This window comes from Anser brachyrhynchus (genome assembly GCF_964034855.1).
Source record: "Anser brachyrhynchus genome assembly, chromosome: Z".
NCBI lineage: Eukaryota > Metazoa > Chordata > Aves > Anseriformes > Anatidae > Anser > Anser brachyrhynchus.
Genome location: NC_137697.1, coordinates 72,937,699 through 72,955,184, shown reverse-complemented (window position 1 = coordinate 72,955,184; position 17,486 = coordinate 72,937,699). Strand labels below are relative to the sequence as shown.

Here is a 17,486-nt window from a genome sequence, read left to right as displayed (position 1 = left end):
AAAACGAAACACAGTAAGCACACTAAAATGATTGAAAAGTCACTTAATCTAAAATCCATCCACATTTTACATCTATCAAAAAATTCCCAGCTTTCTAATCTATTACAAAATTCAACACCAGAAGCCTACCTACTCTGCCACTGGGTGTAAGTTGTGTTTCTACATAGGTTCAAATGCATTCAAATACATAGGTTCAAAACCATTCAAATCATAGAATGGTTCGGGTTGGAAGGGACCTTAAAGATCATCTGGTTCCAGCCCCCTGCCATGGGCAAGGACACCTCCCACCAGACCAGGTTGCCCAAAGCCCCATCCAGCCTGGCCTTGAACACCTCCAGGGATGGGGCATCCACAGCTTCTCTGGGCAGCCTGGTCCAGTGCCTCACCACCCTCACAGTACAGAATTTCTTCCTTATATCTAATCTAAACCAACCCTCTTTTAGTTTAAAGCCATTCCCCCTTGCCCTATCCCTACACCCCCTAACACAGAGTCCCTCCCCAGCTTTCCTGTAGCCCTCTTTAGGCACTGGAAGGCTGCTGTGAGGGCTCCCCAGAGCCTTCTCTTCTCCAGGCTGAACAATCCCATCAAATCCATGTCTCTCCAACTATGAGACAAGGATACAATGGAGGACAATGTCAAATGATTTGCACAAGTCCAGGTAGCTCTTCCTCTATCCCCAGTTCCGTACTCCCATCATAGAAGGCCACCAGATTTGTCAGGCATGATCTACCCTTAGCGAAGCCATGTTGGCTGTCACCAATCACCTCCTTATTTTCCATTTTCCTTAGCATGGCTTCCAGGAGGATCTGCTGGGCATAGAGATGAGACTGACTGGCCTGTAGTTCTCTGTGTCTTTTTCCACTTTTTAAAAATGGGGGTTGTGTTTCCCCTCTTCCAGTTCAGCAGACTGCCATGTCTTCTCAAATGTGATGAATAGTGGCTTAGCAACTACATGTGTCAGTTCCCTCAGGACCTATGGATATATATCTCATCAGGCCCCATGGACCTGTGCACCTTGAGACTCCTTAGATGGTCTCAAACATGATCTTCTCCTACAGGGGGCAGTTCATCATTCACCCACTCCCTGTCTTTGCCTTATGGGGCCAAGGCTATGTGACTAGAGCTCTTGCCAGTGAAGGCTGAGGCAAAAAAGCCATTGAATACCTCAGCCTTCTCTATATCCCAGGTGACCAGGTCTCCCACATACTTTTGGAGAAGGTCCACAGTTTCCCTAGTCTTCCTTTTATCAGTGATGTAGCTACCGGAACCTTTCTTTTTGCCCCTGATGCCCCGGCCAGATTTAATTCTAACAGAGCTTTAGCTTTCCTAACCTGATCCCTGGCTGCTCAGACAATGTCTCCGTATTGTTCCCAGGCTAACTGTCCTTGCTTCCACCCTCTGTAGGCCTTTTTCTGATTGAATTTGGCCAGGAGCTCCTTGTTCATCCAACCTCCCAGTCATGGGAGTCATCTCACGACGTCTCCATAATGCCAATGAGGCCGTGGCCCTGCAGACAAGCAAGCATTTCTAACATCTCTTGTTTATTCCCCATGCTATGTGCATTAGCATAGAGACATTTACATTGGGGCCCTGATGAAGGTGACTTACTAGCTGGAGTGGCTGGAATTCCTTTGTGCTACTCTTCAGTTGCCTGCCTGCTGACCTGCAGCCCTTCTGCAGGCTCTGGACATCTATCACTGACACTGGGAGGCGTGGGATGGATTGAGGTTCCCCTCCACTGGCAACTCTAGTTTAAAGCCCTCTTCTCCAGCTTGGCAAACTTGTGACTGAAGATGCTATTGAAGATGCTATCATAGTTATCACCAAGTCCAGTACAAAAGAAACTCTAGGTATATTCATCCAAAGTGACTGTATTTCAACAAACCAAAATTACCAAAAAGTTAAGCAAACATTTGCCTGCTATATCCAGCACTCTTCTGCTGCCAGTAAATCAACAGCAAAGGCATTCAATTAGATCAGCAAAGACATTTCTGTTTCTGTGCCATTTTCTCAAAAATCAATCATTTCTTTTTCCTTCTTCCTCCTCTACCTATACCCAAACCTTTTCACTTTCTTGCATGGAGGATACTCTTCAGTTATGTTTCTCCTCTGCTTGTGAGGTATACCAGCTTCACAGCTGCATACTACAAACATTCCAGGGTAAACCATTTCAGTAATATTCTTGAAAATCCACCCCTTAGCTCTTAGATGCCGCTCTAACAAACTGAAGACAAGAGTCTTAGCCAGTGTTAAGTCACTAATAAACCACGCCATGGTTACCTGAGTGTCTGGTTGTAACCATTCAGCCAGAGTCCTCAAGTTAAGTTGGGTGCTGTATCCCCATGACACCCATTAACAGTATGAATTTATTTTAAGGAATAGGGCTACCATATACCACTGAGAATTTTCCCTTTAAAATCAAGGTAGCTGACAACATTTGAGCTGACCTTTTTGCTGAATTGAACCAAATTCAAATCAGAAACAATTTACAAGCAGCTTCAACTGGAGGACAAACATCAACATGTTTTTGACCTCCTGCATAAAGGGTCATTTCTCACCGAGCTGCCGCACAAACACGTAGCCCTGTTTTGTAGGGAAGTTTATTAAGCACACCTGGCTACACAGTCTAAAACAAGCAAGCACTGGCAACTGTGATTCAGATTTGCTGTTGTCAAACGAGGAAATTAGGGAACTACGTTTTCAGACCGCCTACAATCGGTCTTGGTTAAAGCAAACTGTGAGTAAGTGACAGACCTTCGCCAAGGAGCAAGTGATGAATGGAATGCTTTTAATGCTAATTTGAACGAAGGAGCAGTGTTTGAATAAACTGTGGATGGAGATTCATCTTTGAATAGAGATGAAAGCTGATGCCAGGCAACTAAAACAAGCAATGTTTCATGGCAAACAGTTAGGCAGGTGATTTTGTCAAATGAAAGCCCTCTTTGCTGAGCTTTGTTTAGCACGGTGCCTACACATAAAATGAACTGTTGTGTTGCAATTACACCCCAACAATAGCAGTCAGGTAATAAACACAGGTATTGCAGACCTACACACAGTTCTATTTTTGTGGATTTAGAGGTACATTTTTAAAAGAAATGGGCCAACATATCCTGTATCCTGTAGTAAGCATCCTGTTTTTAACATACACCCATTGTTTCTTTCCCATATTGATGTGGTGTTTCTGAAAATCCCTAGAAAAAAAAATGAAAAATTTTACATTTATAAAACCAGAAATCATTGGAAGCTAAGGACAAATGTCCTATTTAAAAAAAGACATTCAACGGTTCACAAAATGCAACTGCCTTGGAAAAACAACATTCTAGTGAGATTTTCCAAGGCCACCCGTGGGGTTCTCCCCTTTGAACTCTCCTTCTTACTGCACAAACTCTTGTAATTAGATTTTCTGTCATGAAATTTACCCTATATATGTTTTCAAATATGAATGCATATCTGTGCTTCATTAACATTTCCTTTGGCATACACTGATGCAAGAAGCCACTGTCTCTCTTCTCAAAGAGGTGGCCAAAATCTTCTCTTTTCTGCTGTGAAACATACTCCTTCCATGTCTCCTGGCCTGGAACTTCAGGGAAGTGAATAAGAGGTTGTATAGCGTGCATTCTCTCCTAACATCTTAAAGGTAAAAATAAAAAGACAATAAAGTTTTCAAGCCCATAAAATTCTGAAAGTCTTGTTTAAGTCAAAAGATTGGAAAAAAAAAATGTTTTGATGCTTTAAGCAGGAGTGAATGAACTACTAGTGAACCATGTAGTTAACGATGCTGTTCCTAACACAGACCAAGTCTTCTGTGTAACTAAAGTTAATATTTGTAAATGGTGTAATGAGGTAAACTATGATAAAGTAGGGAAAATACTTTATTTTGCATGTAAATTTTTGTGTATTTTCTTTTAAATTACTTTAATGTCTTCAGCAAACAAGGTGCATTCACATAATAACATGAAAGTGATGGAACAAAATTAAAATAACATTAAGCAACTGAGAGTACCAGAATCCTTGTACCACCCTTATGCAGGAAACACCAGAGGTTACAAAATAGGTTAACTACTCTGCTTCACATGGTGTTTCTGAACTCATACTCTAAAACCTTTCGATAGCCTGCCTCATAGGTTTCCCAGGAAAGGTCTTCAGGAAATTGCTGGCAATCAGATACTCATGACCTGACCCTTCTCTCCCAGGAACCTAAGTAATGAGTATCCTTGTGAGAATTCAGCTCATGGCTATAGATTAAAGAACCATTTTTTTCTGACTGAGACAGCAGCTCACAATATAGCTAGAGCCCAAACAAGCACAGCTTTTGCTGTATTGAACTGGAGATAGCTGCGGCTTGCAGGATTAGCAGATGGAAATCTAGAGACTGCCCTGTATAAGCAGAAAACATAGTTCAGCCAGGTAAACAGACCTGGCAGATCAAAAGTCTCCACTGCTCGAACAGAACTGGGCATAGCAGCAAGAGCACTGCTGCGAAGTGCTCTCCTACAGCTCTTGACAGTTTTCCCCCTTGAAACAAATAGGATCCTTACAGAAACAAACATGAATTTACTGTTGGGAATGGGTTAATTAATGACAAGGCTGTAAACAAAAGAATGTGCGTGGTGAGAGGAAGATGAGGAAAAAAAAGAAGGGAAGATGATGGTAGGTTTAAAAATTACACAAAATGCTCCTCTGATTTGCAGCAAGCTGATTTGCAGCAAGGTGAATTCAAACCTCTGATAGCAGCAAGGTGAATTCAAACCAGTATTTTTCTGTCATGTATAAGGGATTCATGCAGTAGCAGCAGGTTTACTAGTAATCTACACAAATCTATCCAAATGTGTGCATATCTAGAAGAATGAATATTGAGCAGCTCACTGAGCATCCAAACTTTCTTTCTGTGGAGAGTAATAGTGTGCCTTTTTATATGCTGACAGAATTGGTAATGAACATGAGTTATAAATGAGCTGTTAATGATATTTTTATAAGGTACAAAGGAAGAAAAGGTTAGCATCTTGACTCCAGGGATACCTTATTTGAAAGGCTTAAATTTGTGAGGAATACAAAGGAAGGCCCAGTGATTTCAATATGATGATTAGTCCCAGGTGATCAAGATCACACCTACTAACTGCTGTCTTACAGGAATAACAGAAAAGCTGTCACTATTTAAGACTTGTGAATTGGGGATGAGAAGTGCAGAAAGACTAATCTATCTCTCTGATCATGTCTTTATTTAAATTTATCCTTTATTAAGAAAAGTTCAGAATGCATAAACCTATATCATCATTTTATCTGAACATGTAACTAAGAGAGATTTAATCTCATTACAGAAAAAGTAATCCTGTTTTAGAATACATAGTGCAAAATAATCCTTTTTTTTTTCTTTTGCACCTGTCTTCACATATGCAAAGTGTTGAATCTCATGAATTGACATTTGGCTATTTATGGGGGGTGGCATCCTGTGTGTCTTACTAGAGTAAATTAAATTGAGCATATAAATAACTATGTAAAGGGAGGAATCTGTAAACATGAGGAAATGCACTCTCTCTCTGTTGCAGATATGTTAGGTTCAAGTCTCCACCTAATTTATAATAAAGTTCATCATACTTTTGATTTGTAATCATATCTTTTGTTCCCCTTAATTTATACAGTAAGTCAAAAAAACTATTAAGATGCTGCAGACAGCTTCAGTTTTGAAAACACCTCTTCCCTCCATCAGGTCACACATGAATAAGCTGTCTTTCAGAGTGTGTTTTGATCACCTTGAACACAAGAATTTTAAATAATATCTTCTCTAAGGGATCATTTCACCTGTTGTACATAAAGAACCATAAATCAACAAGCTTGGGTTAATCTTTGAAAACAAGCAGAATATAGCCAACCACCTGCATTATATAATTATATACTTAATTTGTCTCTTGTCTCTGAATTATTTTAAAGCCATTTTTTCCTTTCCCACTCAGTTTTCACAAATGCCTAATATTTTACATGAAACTTGTGTATGCAGTGTATGTATTGTTATGCAAACTGAAGAAAACTGTCCTGCAGGAGAACCTTTCTTCACACAGATGAAAAGGAGCTTCTCAGCTTTTGAGTACGACACTCAGAAACGTTGCTGTCCCACAAACCTGGCAACATGTCAAACTATTTTTGTGAATTTATTTACCACTTAGAGTTTCTATTAATTAAAACAACTTTTCCTAATACAAGTTATATCCTTACACAACATCACCCTCAACATCTATTGATCTATGTGCTACTTTGAGAATAAAAGCTAAAGGACAAACAGGGAAGTGATTTTGTGACAGAACCTATCACTTGAGATGGACATAAACAGTAAAAATTACCTAGTTTAACAATCAGGTTGGAAGAGAAAAGAAGGAAAAAAAAAAAAAAAAGGCAGACAGCAAATTGGGACAAGTAGTACATTTGCAAGTTTTAGCCCACTGAGTGAAGGGGTTTCCTTCTTCTTACTCAAAAACTTTTTAGAGGACGTAAAAGAAAAAAAAAAATCCTTTTCTGTTGTTATTTTACATTCTATTTCTATTCTTATGTATGCATATTTTTAATTTTCTGTAGTTGTGAGTTAAGTTTCCAGTCAAATGTCCATGGTGTTTTAAGATAAAAAAATGACCCACAGGAAGCGTACCCAATCAGGGAAGCCAACTCTTCAATCTTGCAGAGACCTACCAGGCCCAGAGTGTGAAGTTTGGTTGAGAAAAAATCAAGTTAAAAATAAAGATGCATACTTTAACCTAGAAAAGTAATAAATCAATGTAATAGCCATAGATTATTGTGCAATCTTGAGCAACTCAGCTTTTAATCAAGAGAGACCACTTGCTCAAATGAGACATTGTAATACAGATAGAAGTAATTAAGAGAATGTTACACAGGTAGCCAGACAAAATGTCTCTCCAGTATTTTGTCAGAGAGACATCAACATTCAAAATTCAGAAGTAGAAGCTCGTTATTGTGCATAAAATAAATATGGGTATAAAGCAGTGGAAAAATTTGATTGCTTAAGTCATTGCCAGTCATGACAAAACACACATGAAGCACAACACATGTGAAGACAACCTACAAAGTATTAAAGTGAGAAGAGTTGTTTTAAAATGTGCATAGAGCTACAGGTTTCAAGTCATGCCAGTAAACTTAGCTCGAAGGTGCTGCTTGCTGAACACAAGATTCTCAAGATTCTCAGGCCTGCAAGAGTAAGGATCATCCAGACCACTGACACACAGTCTATTCAATAGATGAAGATAAGGGCTTTTATCCAAATGTCAAGGGTTATAGAAACTGGCTATCAGTACCCCTGCAAGTGCTGTTTTTTCTCAAAAACCAATACTTCCCTTTGATGAAAGGATAATTCTCAATGAGCTGATACTGATAAAACCAAGATCAACTCATCTAAAGTTTCCCATTTACCTGATAAGCAGTTGTTCTTTAACTATTTATTGAAGGAGGATGAAACAGAGCTACAGTGTTAGTGGCGCTGCTCCAGCACCACTAATGCTCTGGTTTCACAACTGATGTCACCAAATGGGTGTTGAAGTAGGTCTTCTGTAGTTCATGGAGAAAACAAAACAAGGATCCTGCTGAATTAGTGCTGTCTGGTAGATGGTCAAGTTACACTATCCTTTTGCAAAGGAAACAAGTATCAGAAAGTGCACGCCCAGTGCAAAAGTGCCTTGACTCACAGAATTTATGTCCAAGTCTACTCTTATTACAGATTGTTGGGTACACGTCAAATTGGTGTGAAATATGAGCAAGAACAGAGGAGAAGTCTCTACATTTCCTTTACATGTCCCGTAGGATCACATCAGTACTCTACAAAGATACAAGAAGGATTTGTTATCACTTCCTAATTTTTTTTTTCTAATGCTGTTTAGTACTTTTAGACTTTCAAGCCATAGCAAAGTACAACACATTTTGAGGACAAGTATATGGAACATTAGAACTCCAGCAAGCCAGTTTCAAAAACATATAGCTGGTTTGTTTCCTTATGCAGAAAACCTGTTTAATCATGGAATAACATAAAACATACAGCTTCATTAATGGATTTATTTATTTTCTGAATTATTGAAACTTTAGGTTATTTGTTCCTCTTTGCAGGAATATATAAAACCCAAAGAAAAAATACACAGTAATTCTACCTCTGCTACAAATACACATTACTACACTATTTAAACTGCTTTATTGTTAAGTGGAGAAAAAACAAATAAAAACAAAAACAAACAACAACAAAAAAACAGTATCCATAGAAGTGTATTATGCTTGGACTTTAAATCTGTAATGATTCTGAAATTAGTCTTAAAATTTAACTTAAATCTGACAAAGACCTAATTTGGCAGTGATTTAAGCAGGGCTTTAATTATGCATAAAAATTTTACAGCCCATCAAAAAAAAAAAAAAATTCTTTTATACCTAAACTTTAGTAATGTGTGGAAAATGCACAATGAAACATTTTAAAACTTGATATTGGACAATGCCATTGCACCCAAATCACAGTGTGGTGATTAGGTACTCTACTTTTTTGATCAGTCACAATATGTTGTAAGGCAGAGTAGTATTCTCAAAGCATAAATCCATTAAGATTATGTCATTGTGATTCTCCTGATTTAAATGAATAGAATAAATAATGACTTACTTAGAGACAACCACATTCAGCTACATTATTTCATATACTGAAGAATATATACTAAGAAGCCTAGCTGTGTGCAGTTTTGATAATTTTCGTAGTAATATTTTGAAGTAATACCTTACTAATGCCTCTCAGTGTGATAATCCTAACAGGATTTTTAAATGGACATAAAACATATTGATATTTGTGCTGTGATTGCATTTTGACCATGACATCTGGTATAACATGGATGGGCAAGCACATATACTGCACAGGCATAAAACCATCAGGTTAAAAGGAAAAGTAGATCTCTAGCAGTGTTTCAGAAAAAAAGGTATCTACTACTTTAAGGCAATGGGAAATGTGATTATTCCTTGGGATGAGCCATTTCCAGTTATAGCTTGACCAAAATAATAATAATAATAATAATAATAATAATAATAATAATAATAATAATAATAATATAATGGTTTAAGCCTGAAGTCAATTAAAATGGCAAAGTTCTAAAACTCCTTAAAATAGGCTTTAGAGTAGAAGTCTTGACAGATGGAACTTTAACTGAACAGCACAGTTGGGTGCTGTTATAATAGGCATTTTTAAAAATAACTTTGATCAAAGCTTTTTAACCAGCAGCAACAAATCATTGGCGGTTTGGACTACAAAAGAGAACTAATTAAATTTAAAGGGCCAGAGGCTCATGAAGGCACAACATGTAATCCCTAAGGCAAGACCTTGAACAAAGGGGATGAGAACGTTTGCACATTAAAACAGTGAAAAGTGGCAAGGTGCTTGCTATTATTTATTTTAGGCACTATAGCGAGTTTATTAGAACCAATTCTGAATCCGGCCTCGTAAGGAAACAGGTAGAAATGTATGAGCATTGCAAGTCCAAGGATTCACTTGAGATAGAATATTTCCATAGAGCTGTCAACAAACAAAGATTATAAAAATTTTACTCAATCCAACAGGCCATCTCATGAGGTCCTTCTGTATTCTAAGGAGCAGTAACTTCCACCAATCTCTATGAGAAATATGATTGAGGAAGGATATGGACAAGAGAAAATAAAATAGAGAGATAGAAAGCTGACCGTAAATTGGTGCCCAGTAGCCTTGTTTTGTCTACAGGCAGCTATATATACTAGCCTTATAACTGAAGACAATAATCAGAAATTATAAAATAGTTTCTTCCATTGCTCATCTCCCACTTGCTATATTATCATTCATAACTATACATATCTATATATAAGTACTATATATATTTTGTATATAGTATCAAGTACAGTATATAACATCTATCCTCACACTTTCATCACATTTCTGGGAAAAGGAATAAGGTTGCTTTCACTGATCATCTTCCAAACCTTGTGAAGAGGGAAACTATTACCCTTCATCTACCTTTCAAGCTCCTTGGAAGTAAGCAGAAAGGGTGGAATTTTATCCAATACTTGCTCCTGTTTTAAAATCTTCCTGCCATGTGAAGCACTGAAGTACTTTCCACAGTTAACAAAAAGGTTTTATTTGTCTGACAAAGTCATGATTGCCAATCATGACATCAAACATTGTTTTCTTAGCTTGATAGTCTTACTGGCTTTTTAAGTCCCACAGGAGAAAGGACTCAATAGCTAGAGGAAATAAGAGTGAAAATTATCACTGAGCAAAACAAAGGGGAATCAGTGTGAGGAACCAAGACCACAGCTGGGTCATGTTCTGGACTGCCCATAACCAGAATAAGGGCTTCTGCATTCTGCAGCGACACAAGCTTCCTGCATCAGCGTGGTGGCCTCATGCTAACTGAGTCACCACATAACTCTTGTGGGCTAACAGAAATACAGAGGTCAAAAGGACTGGCAATTTTCTGCCTTTTTTTTTTTTAACAGATCCTATTAACAAAAGAACGTGAAAAGAACTAAAGGCCTTTCAAAGTCTTATTCCAATCAACATCGCTCTGTAATCTTTTCAAGCCTGCTCCAGCTGCTTCTCATCTATGTGTGTGTATAATTCTTTCCACTGTCACAGGACCTAGCAGTCCCAACCAAGAATGATGACTCTAAAACGCCAGACACCAAGCAAGCTAAACAAAATATCAGACCTTTGATTAAGGAGTTGAAGTACAAGACTGGATGCAACATGTGAGGGAGGAGTAAAACAAATGAGACAGTGCTGAAGAGCACAACAGCAGTCCCAAGTGTGAGACACCTTCAAAGTCACTAGAACTTAGTTAAGTACCAATAGCCAAAGCAACAGCTCTATCTCAGCTTTGCATGGGGCAGCTAGAATCTTACCAGTCCTGAGAAAACAAAACAAAAACAACCTTCTCCTGCCCCAAGATACATTCACGCCTCCGCATTTCTGAAGAACTCCCCAACAGCTGGAGGACTTCCTTCCTGTCTTCCTTCCTGAGCAGAAACTCCATCAAACAAGAGAACACATTCACAAGCCCCTGGCACACCGATTACAGCTGTGACTTAGAAATGTTCTACTCACATAGAACCCTTCAGGTTGGAAAAGACCTCTAAAATCATCTAGTCCAACCTTTAACCTAGTGCTAACGTCCACCACCAAACCACACTTCAAAGATCTACATGTACTAGACTGGGAGCTGCGTGTTTTTCAGTCCTAAATTCACGCTAACCAATATGCCAAACAAATTTCCCCCATGCGCATGGAGTGGAGGGCAAAGCCGCTGTAAAGAAAGACATACAGTATTATTTATAAAACTTCTTATATACATCTGTTGTTTTCCTGAGAGCTTTACTTACTAATGCCTACTAATCCAGTTTCAAATTGTTATTCTAGAGTACAAAGAATTAATGACATCAGTATGTAGATTTGAGGTAAAAATGACCATATTTCATTTGGCTTTGGCTTTAAGCCATGAATTAGACACTACCATCAAAAAGCAAACCATAAATCATATCTACTAATGTTACTGTAAATGCCCAAACACTAATTTTTTTATGTAAACTTTTAGGTTACAGATTAACTACTATTGTAGGGAAAAGACCCTTACAAAAAATTTCTGTGAAGCAGAACATATAAATGCAACCTGCTGCTCTGCAACGGCTTAAAACCTATCTGATAGCCTGGCAGAGAATGCATGCATGAGTAAACTCCTTTATGCAGAAAACAAAATAAATGGTTTTATTCTGCAATTCATCTGCTCTTACTGATGAAAAAAAAAAAAAGGTAAAATAATAGCCATTTGCAATGCCCCATGTGTCGTTGGTTGTGGGCAGCTTTGAGGTAATACTTGCATCAACAAGATCTTGTCTTTTTATTAAAAGCATCCCATTATGATTTCAACACTGGCACCAAGTTGTTCTAACAGTTAGTTAGTCTGCAAGAAAAAATGACCCATTTTTGTATTTTTCTTGTGTCAAGTTCCAATTATTCAATCTCATTAGACAGCGGTGTCTGCTGGACACAAAGACCATCTACTACCACACCACAGAATCATCACAGAATCACATTTGGGCTGGAAGGGACCTTAAAGACCAGCTAGTTCCAACCTACCTGCCAGGGGTAGGGACACCTTCGACCAGACCAGGCTACACAACTTGTTGTGTATTTGTAGACCATGAGTACTATGATTGTTTAAAATTCTTCCCAGTATTTCACTTAAATCATTTGCCAATCCCTCCATTTTTATCACAATGTTATCCTCCCCAACTTGCTAATGTTTTTTCTTCGAATCTGGATTTCCAAACTTGATAGAGCACTGCATCAAGGGACAAAATTATCTTCACTCAAAATCACATGGTCCACTTCCCTGTAAATTTGCAGATCTCCTTTCTCTATGCCTTTTTATAGATATAGGTATAGATATAAAACTTTAAAAATCAATTATAGTTCAGAGAATGGTCTGTATCTTCTTTATTTCCCAACATAGCAATACATTAGACCAGGAGGTAGCACTGAGAAGTCACAAAATCACAGCAGGTTACGTAGAGAGACCAAATGAACTAACACGACCAAGCCTAAATTGGTTTCCTGCAAGGCTAAGGACAACACTCTGCAGAATGATACCTTATGGAAGTCAAAATCTATTACTTTACTAATTTTACCTTCTTCAACATGCTGGTAAAATCATCACAGAAGACACATGTACCTAGTTTGCATCCGCCAGTCTCTGCACCTTTACAAAGATTGAAATTAACTGTTCTTATTCCTTTGCTTAATATTTTTGTTCATTAAGTCGTGCTCCAACATTTGCCTCAGATCAACACCAGACTGATACATCCATAATTGAATGTGTCATTATATTCACTTTTTCTTTTGGTAAAAATTGGCAGCTTTTTTTCTAAATCTCCTGTAATCCCCTCAGTGAGCTGAAAATTCCAGAAAAAAAAAAAAAATACTGCAAGCTAAGAAAAATCCTCAGACATTTTTTAAACTCTGCAATTCAACATTCTCTAACTGGTTAATTTTAAAATGTCTAGGTTTCACAGCTGTTGTTTTATGTCTCACTTGGTTTATAGGACAACAGAACTAAGTCATGACACAACAACAACTTTTTTTCCCCTAAACCCAAATCTAAAGCATTTACAGAACATGGCTGCTTTTTCAGTTACTAGTAAATTTTTTATCATTGCACTAAAAGGCCAGTAGCAGCTGCATATATGTTCTCAGCTTGCTTGAAGACTGGTCATTTGCTTTCTGTCTCCTGGCTTGAGATTCTCTGTCTTTATATTACATGGCTTTCTTCACCAATTTCCTGCAGAAACGTTCCTACTTTTCATTTATGACAACCAGCATGAGCTTCCTGCTTTCTGAATTTTGCACATGCATACATACAAATGCCCGTGTATATGTGTGCTTTCACTTTCCTCCCAAGCAGCTTTTAAATTTTGACCTTCTCTCTTGATTTTGACTTTAACCTCTGTCTTCCAAAATATTCCCAAAGATCCTCTTGCACTCCTTGACATTTTTCCTGCAATCCCCGCAATTACATTCCAAATCCACCATCCCTCAAAAAAAAAAAAAAGAAAAAAAGAAAAAAAGAAAAAAAGAAAAAAAGAAAAAAAGAAAAAAAGAAAATGTTGGAATAAACGGTAAGAAAACTACAAAAAACAGAAAAAAAATATATTTATATTTTCTTTTATGCCTTGGAGTTCTTGACACTTAAGGTATGTGTGCTTATTCTTCTCTCAGGCCACTTACCTCTGAAGCAGGTTCTCCTTCACAGGGACAGAGTCTGTCTCAGACCTCTTTTTGCATGTGAAGATCCCAGATCACACAGAGGTACAGACCTTATGTCTGCTTTTCTATTGCTCATGGAAAGAGAAAGCTGGGTATATAGGGAACACCATCTAACCTAAGCAATACTCATTCCTGAGAATGCCATTACCATGAAAAAACTCAGTGTGTTACCCAAAGGATTAACTTTATAATCTTATTAAATTCAAGTTTTGCATTTGAAAACTTTTTTCACAATCAAAAGAATCTATCTTTCTAAGGCGACAGTAAGCACATTTTTACAATTTAAATGAAAATAAACTTGCTGTTTTTTTACAGTAACATTGATCAGTTCAGTCCCTCATTATAGCTTGAGGGGTGGGATTTTTACTGTTTTTTTAAAAGACATTTGTCTGTCTCAAAACTCTTACTGAGTTAATTAAGCCATACTGAATCTACCGAAAGAATCGATAACTTTCACTTTCTTTGTCTTTTCCCTAAATTGGATGTATTTCTTTCTACATTATCTCTCTGAGCTGACCAAATACCACTTAAAAGCAAAGCTGTCTGAACTAATGACCACAGTAAAATACAAAATCTTTGCTTTCCATAATTGCAAATTCTTTGCGTAAGCAACTTTCTACACTTGTACAAGTTCTGTCTGCTTTACACTATATTAGAAAGTTCTCAATAAATGAACCTATATGAATTATGTAGTTTAATACAACTTGTTACAGGGTTTTGAACGTCTGCTTCCCAATATTCACAGAAAACAGTTAAAATAAATTGCTGTCTTGTTTACCATTACCTATAGTGGAAAGGGAAAGCTCCAGTGAGAGAACCCATAGTATACATGAGCACACCTGTAGTTTATAACTACACAGCAAGCACCATTGCATTTTTAAAACTCTGATATCATTCATCGAATAGATTCCTACTACTTTGCCAAAATTTCTTATGATTCACAGTTAAATATCTTACATTGTAGAATGGGCTACTATTGTACCCTATATACTTTACCCATCCTAGAAAACTTATTCAAATTACTTTTTATGAGCACCTTCGTGAGATCAAAAATTCATTGGGAAATTAAAATTAATTCTGCTATAAATACATTTTATTCCATTTTTGTGATGCAAAATGAGTGCACAGTTCTTTTTATAGTAGTGAAACCTCCCCTCTTTCTCCTCTTTAAACACTGAAACTGTCAGGAACTACATTTTACATTTTAGCAATCGTTGGGTACACATCACAGTTCCTAGAATTTAAAATGAAACTGTTGATAGTTCAGATACCATTAGACTGCAATTAGTTCTGCAAAGTATGCAATTTGTCATGTTGGAAGAAATGACAGTACCTTCACCTTGTGCAACATGCTTGTAACTTTCCTCTCTTTAATTTGAAAATGCTAGTATTATACTCTGCTTCAAGAGTTATTTTTAAGGCCTGCAGGTTGGCTTGTCATTGAGCAATTTGTCAGGTAGTATTTTGTCTTCGTTAAGGTTTAGTTGTGTAAAGAGATTGGTCTGTCCATGATACTCCCCAAAGACAATACATTCAGCCTTACCCGATGGTAATGAGGACCATGTTAAATTTTCACTTTCGTCCTCAGTGCTGCCATCATAGTCATTTTCTTGCCCAGTAGCCATCTGAGTTGTAGCTACACTTTCCCTAAGAAAAAAAAAACAACAAAAATATATCTTCCATCTACTATTCCTAAAATGCATATAATTACTTCTGTACTACCTCAGACAATGCAAGCTGATTGAAAGCAACATGGAGTCCCCAGAGTTACAGTTAATTTCCTTAGCATTATCAGGTAGAAGTGCAGCAAAAGGTAAGATATTAAAAAGCAGCATAAAAATGGCAAAGAAATTAAGGTGTGTTGTAGCATTAGGAAAGTTCAACTTCATCTATTTTTAAATTAGAAGTAGATAAAAATGTTCAGATTTAGATATTTTTGTTTCCCAAAGAACAAAAAGAATCAAAGACTTTGAGGAGAAGGCTCAAAAATACCACCTATGGAAATGGCACAGACATACTGTGTTTGGAAAGATAACTGCATCCAAATAGAAAATAGCAGAGGAGAGATTCAATGACTATTTAGTTCTTGGCTGCAGAGCCCAAAACAATATGCTGCTTTTTGCAGTGACACTCCAAGGAATCCTCTGCTTTCACAAGTATCGCAGTTGTTTTGGATAACCAAGCACTCATCCAGGAGGAATTGTTAGCGCTAAAGAAACAGAAAATAAACCCAACTACGTGTCACGAGTAATACCAAGTGACTCAGGGAACTTAGGAAATACCTTGTACATTTGGTATCTGCTGCAGACTGTTTAGCTTCATTCAACAGCTTCTGCAAGTTTCTTATCTTTGCCTTCTTTTCATTCAGCACCAAAATAAAGCGGTTATAAAGATCTGCCTCTAGTTCTTCTTTAGCTTCTACGCATTTTTCCAACCTATAATGTAAAATCAGCTGTTACTTGCTTCACGTCACATCATTTCTTCTTAAAACTCTATGTGTTTTCTGGAAGAAAATTCTATAATGAGGCCATCCTTCCTACTACAGGAATTCCCTTACTATATGTTGCATGTCCAGCATCTTGCATCTGAAACGGGCCAGAAGCAGCTTTTTTTCACAGAAATGTTCAATTAATTTTGCTACCAAAAGAAGAGCATTTCCAAGGAGGAAAATTTCTCTTTATTCTCTTCTGGATATCTTCTTACACACATGCATCTCAGGCAACTTAAATAGGCACAAGCGTTCTTTGGTTTCCATGCTGAGTTCACCATAGAGGGCATAGCTTAGCAGGAGACACATAATGAGATTATGAATAGTTATGATTAAGCTTGGCAGGCCTCAGATCTGGCCTACCCACTCTGACTTGAAATACATTTGAACAGCAGAAAAACACAACAACAGAAACCCCAAACCAACCAAATGAAAACAAATTGGATGACAGCACTCCAAGGTGGCCTGTGGTGCCCAGCAGACGTTCCAGGCCACTCGTGCAGCTCACAAGCTCGTTTCTTGCCAAGACCCCCAGGGCAGACATGGGTGACCAGACTTGCCCAGTCCTTCCCACCACCATAAAGATTTTATTTCCCTGAACCAGTCACAATTACATGGTAGAGGACTAAATTTTTATAATCTATATGTAAATGTTCTTAAAGATGTTAATTAATATCTTCAGAGAAAAAAACTTTTCACTTTTGTAAAGGTTTAATCTGCATCTGTAGGTAGGTGAATTTCAAGACAAAGAAGCACAATGGAAATGTAAAATGAAGAATGTCTATATATACTCTGTCAAAGGCAAGGCAAAACTGGAATACAAGCAAACATCATCACACGAAATAAAGCAAGTGACTTGCAGTAAATCTGACCCTATTAATTACTCTTGTGTTTTGTAACTTTTTAGTCTTTGTGTTGAGACCCAGACATTTTAATAGGTACGTTCGTAACAAGCAAGTAAACACCTTGATTATCTTATTGATCACGGTAACTATGGTATTATATCAAACAGTAATAACTTATAAACAGCATTCTTTTCACCAGCCTATGCGAGGCTGAAAAAAGTTTAGAAGGCTTATTTTGGTATTAAACACGCATGCATAACAGATTTTTAGAATATTAATTTAAAAGATAAGAAATTTCAACAGACCTCCTATGTAAATTCTGATTATTTTGTTCATAGATCAAAC

At 37.4% G+C, this 17,486-nt stretch overlaps 1 protein-coding gene across 5 annotated transcripts in view; it reads right to left on the bottom strand.

Annotated features, from left to right (window-relative positions):
* XRCC4 (X-ray repair cross complementing 4) overlaps positions 1–17,486 on the bottom strand; it is a 188,870-nt gene that overhangs the window by 84,529 nt on the left and 86,855 nt on the right. For all 5 annotated transcript variants that reach the window (XM_080574070.1, XM_080574067.1, XM_080574068.1 and 2 more), the window contains 2 exons: positions 16,091–16,243; positions 15,352–15,455 (listed from right to left, as the gene is read on the bottom strand). In XM_080574070.1, the coding sequence (XP_080430196.1) occupies positions 15,352–15,455; positions 16,091–16,243 (257 nt within the window). The remainder of the gene's footprint in view (positions 1–15,351; positions 15,456–16,090; positions 16,244–17,486) is intronic.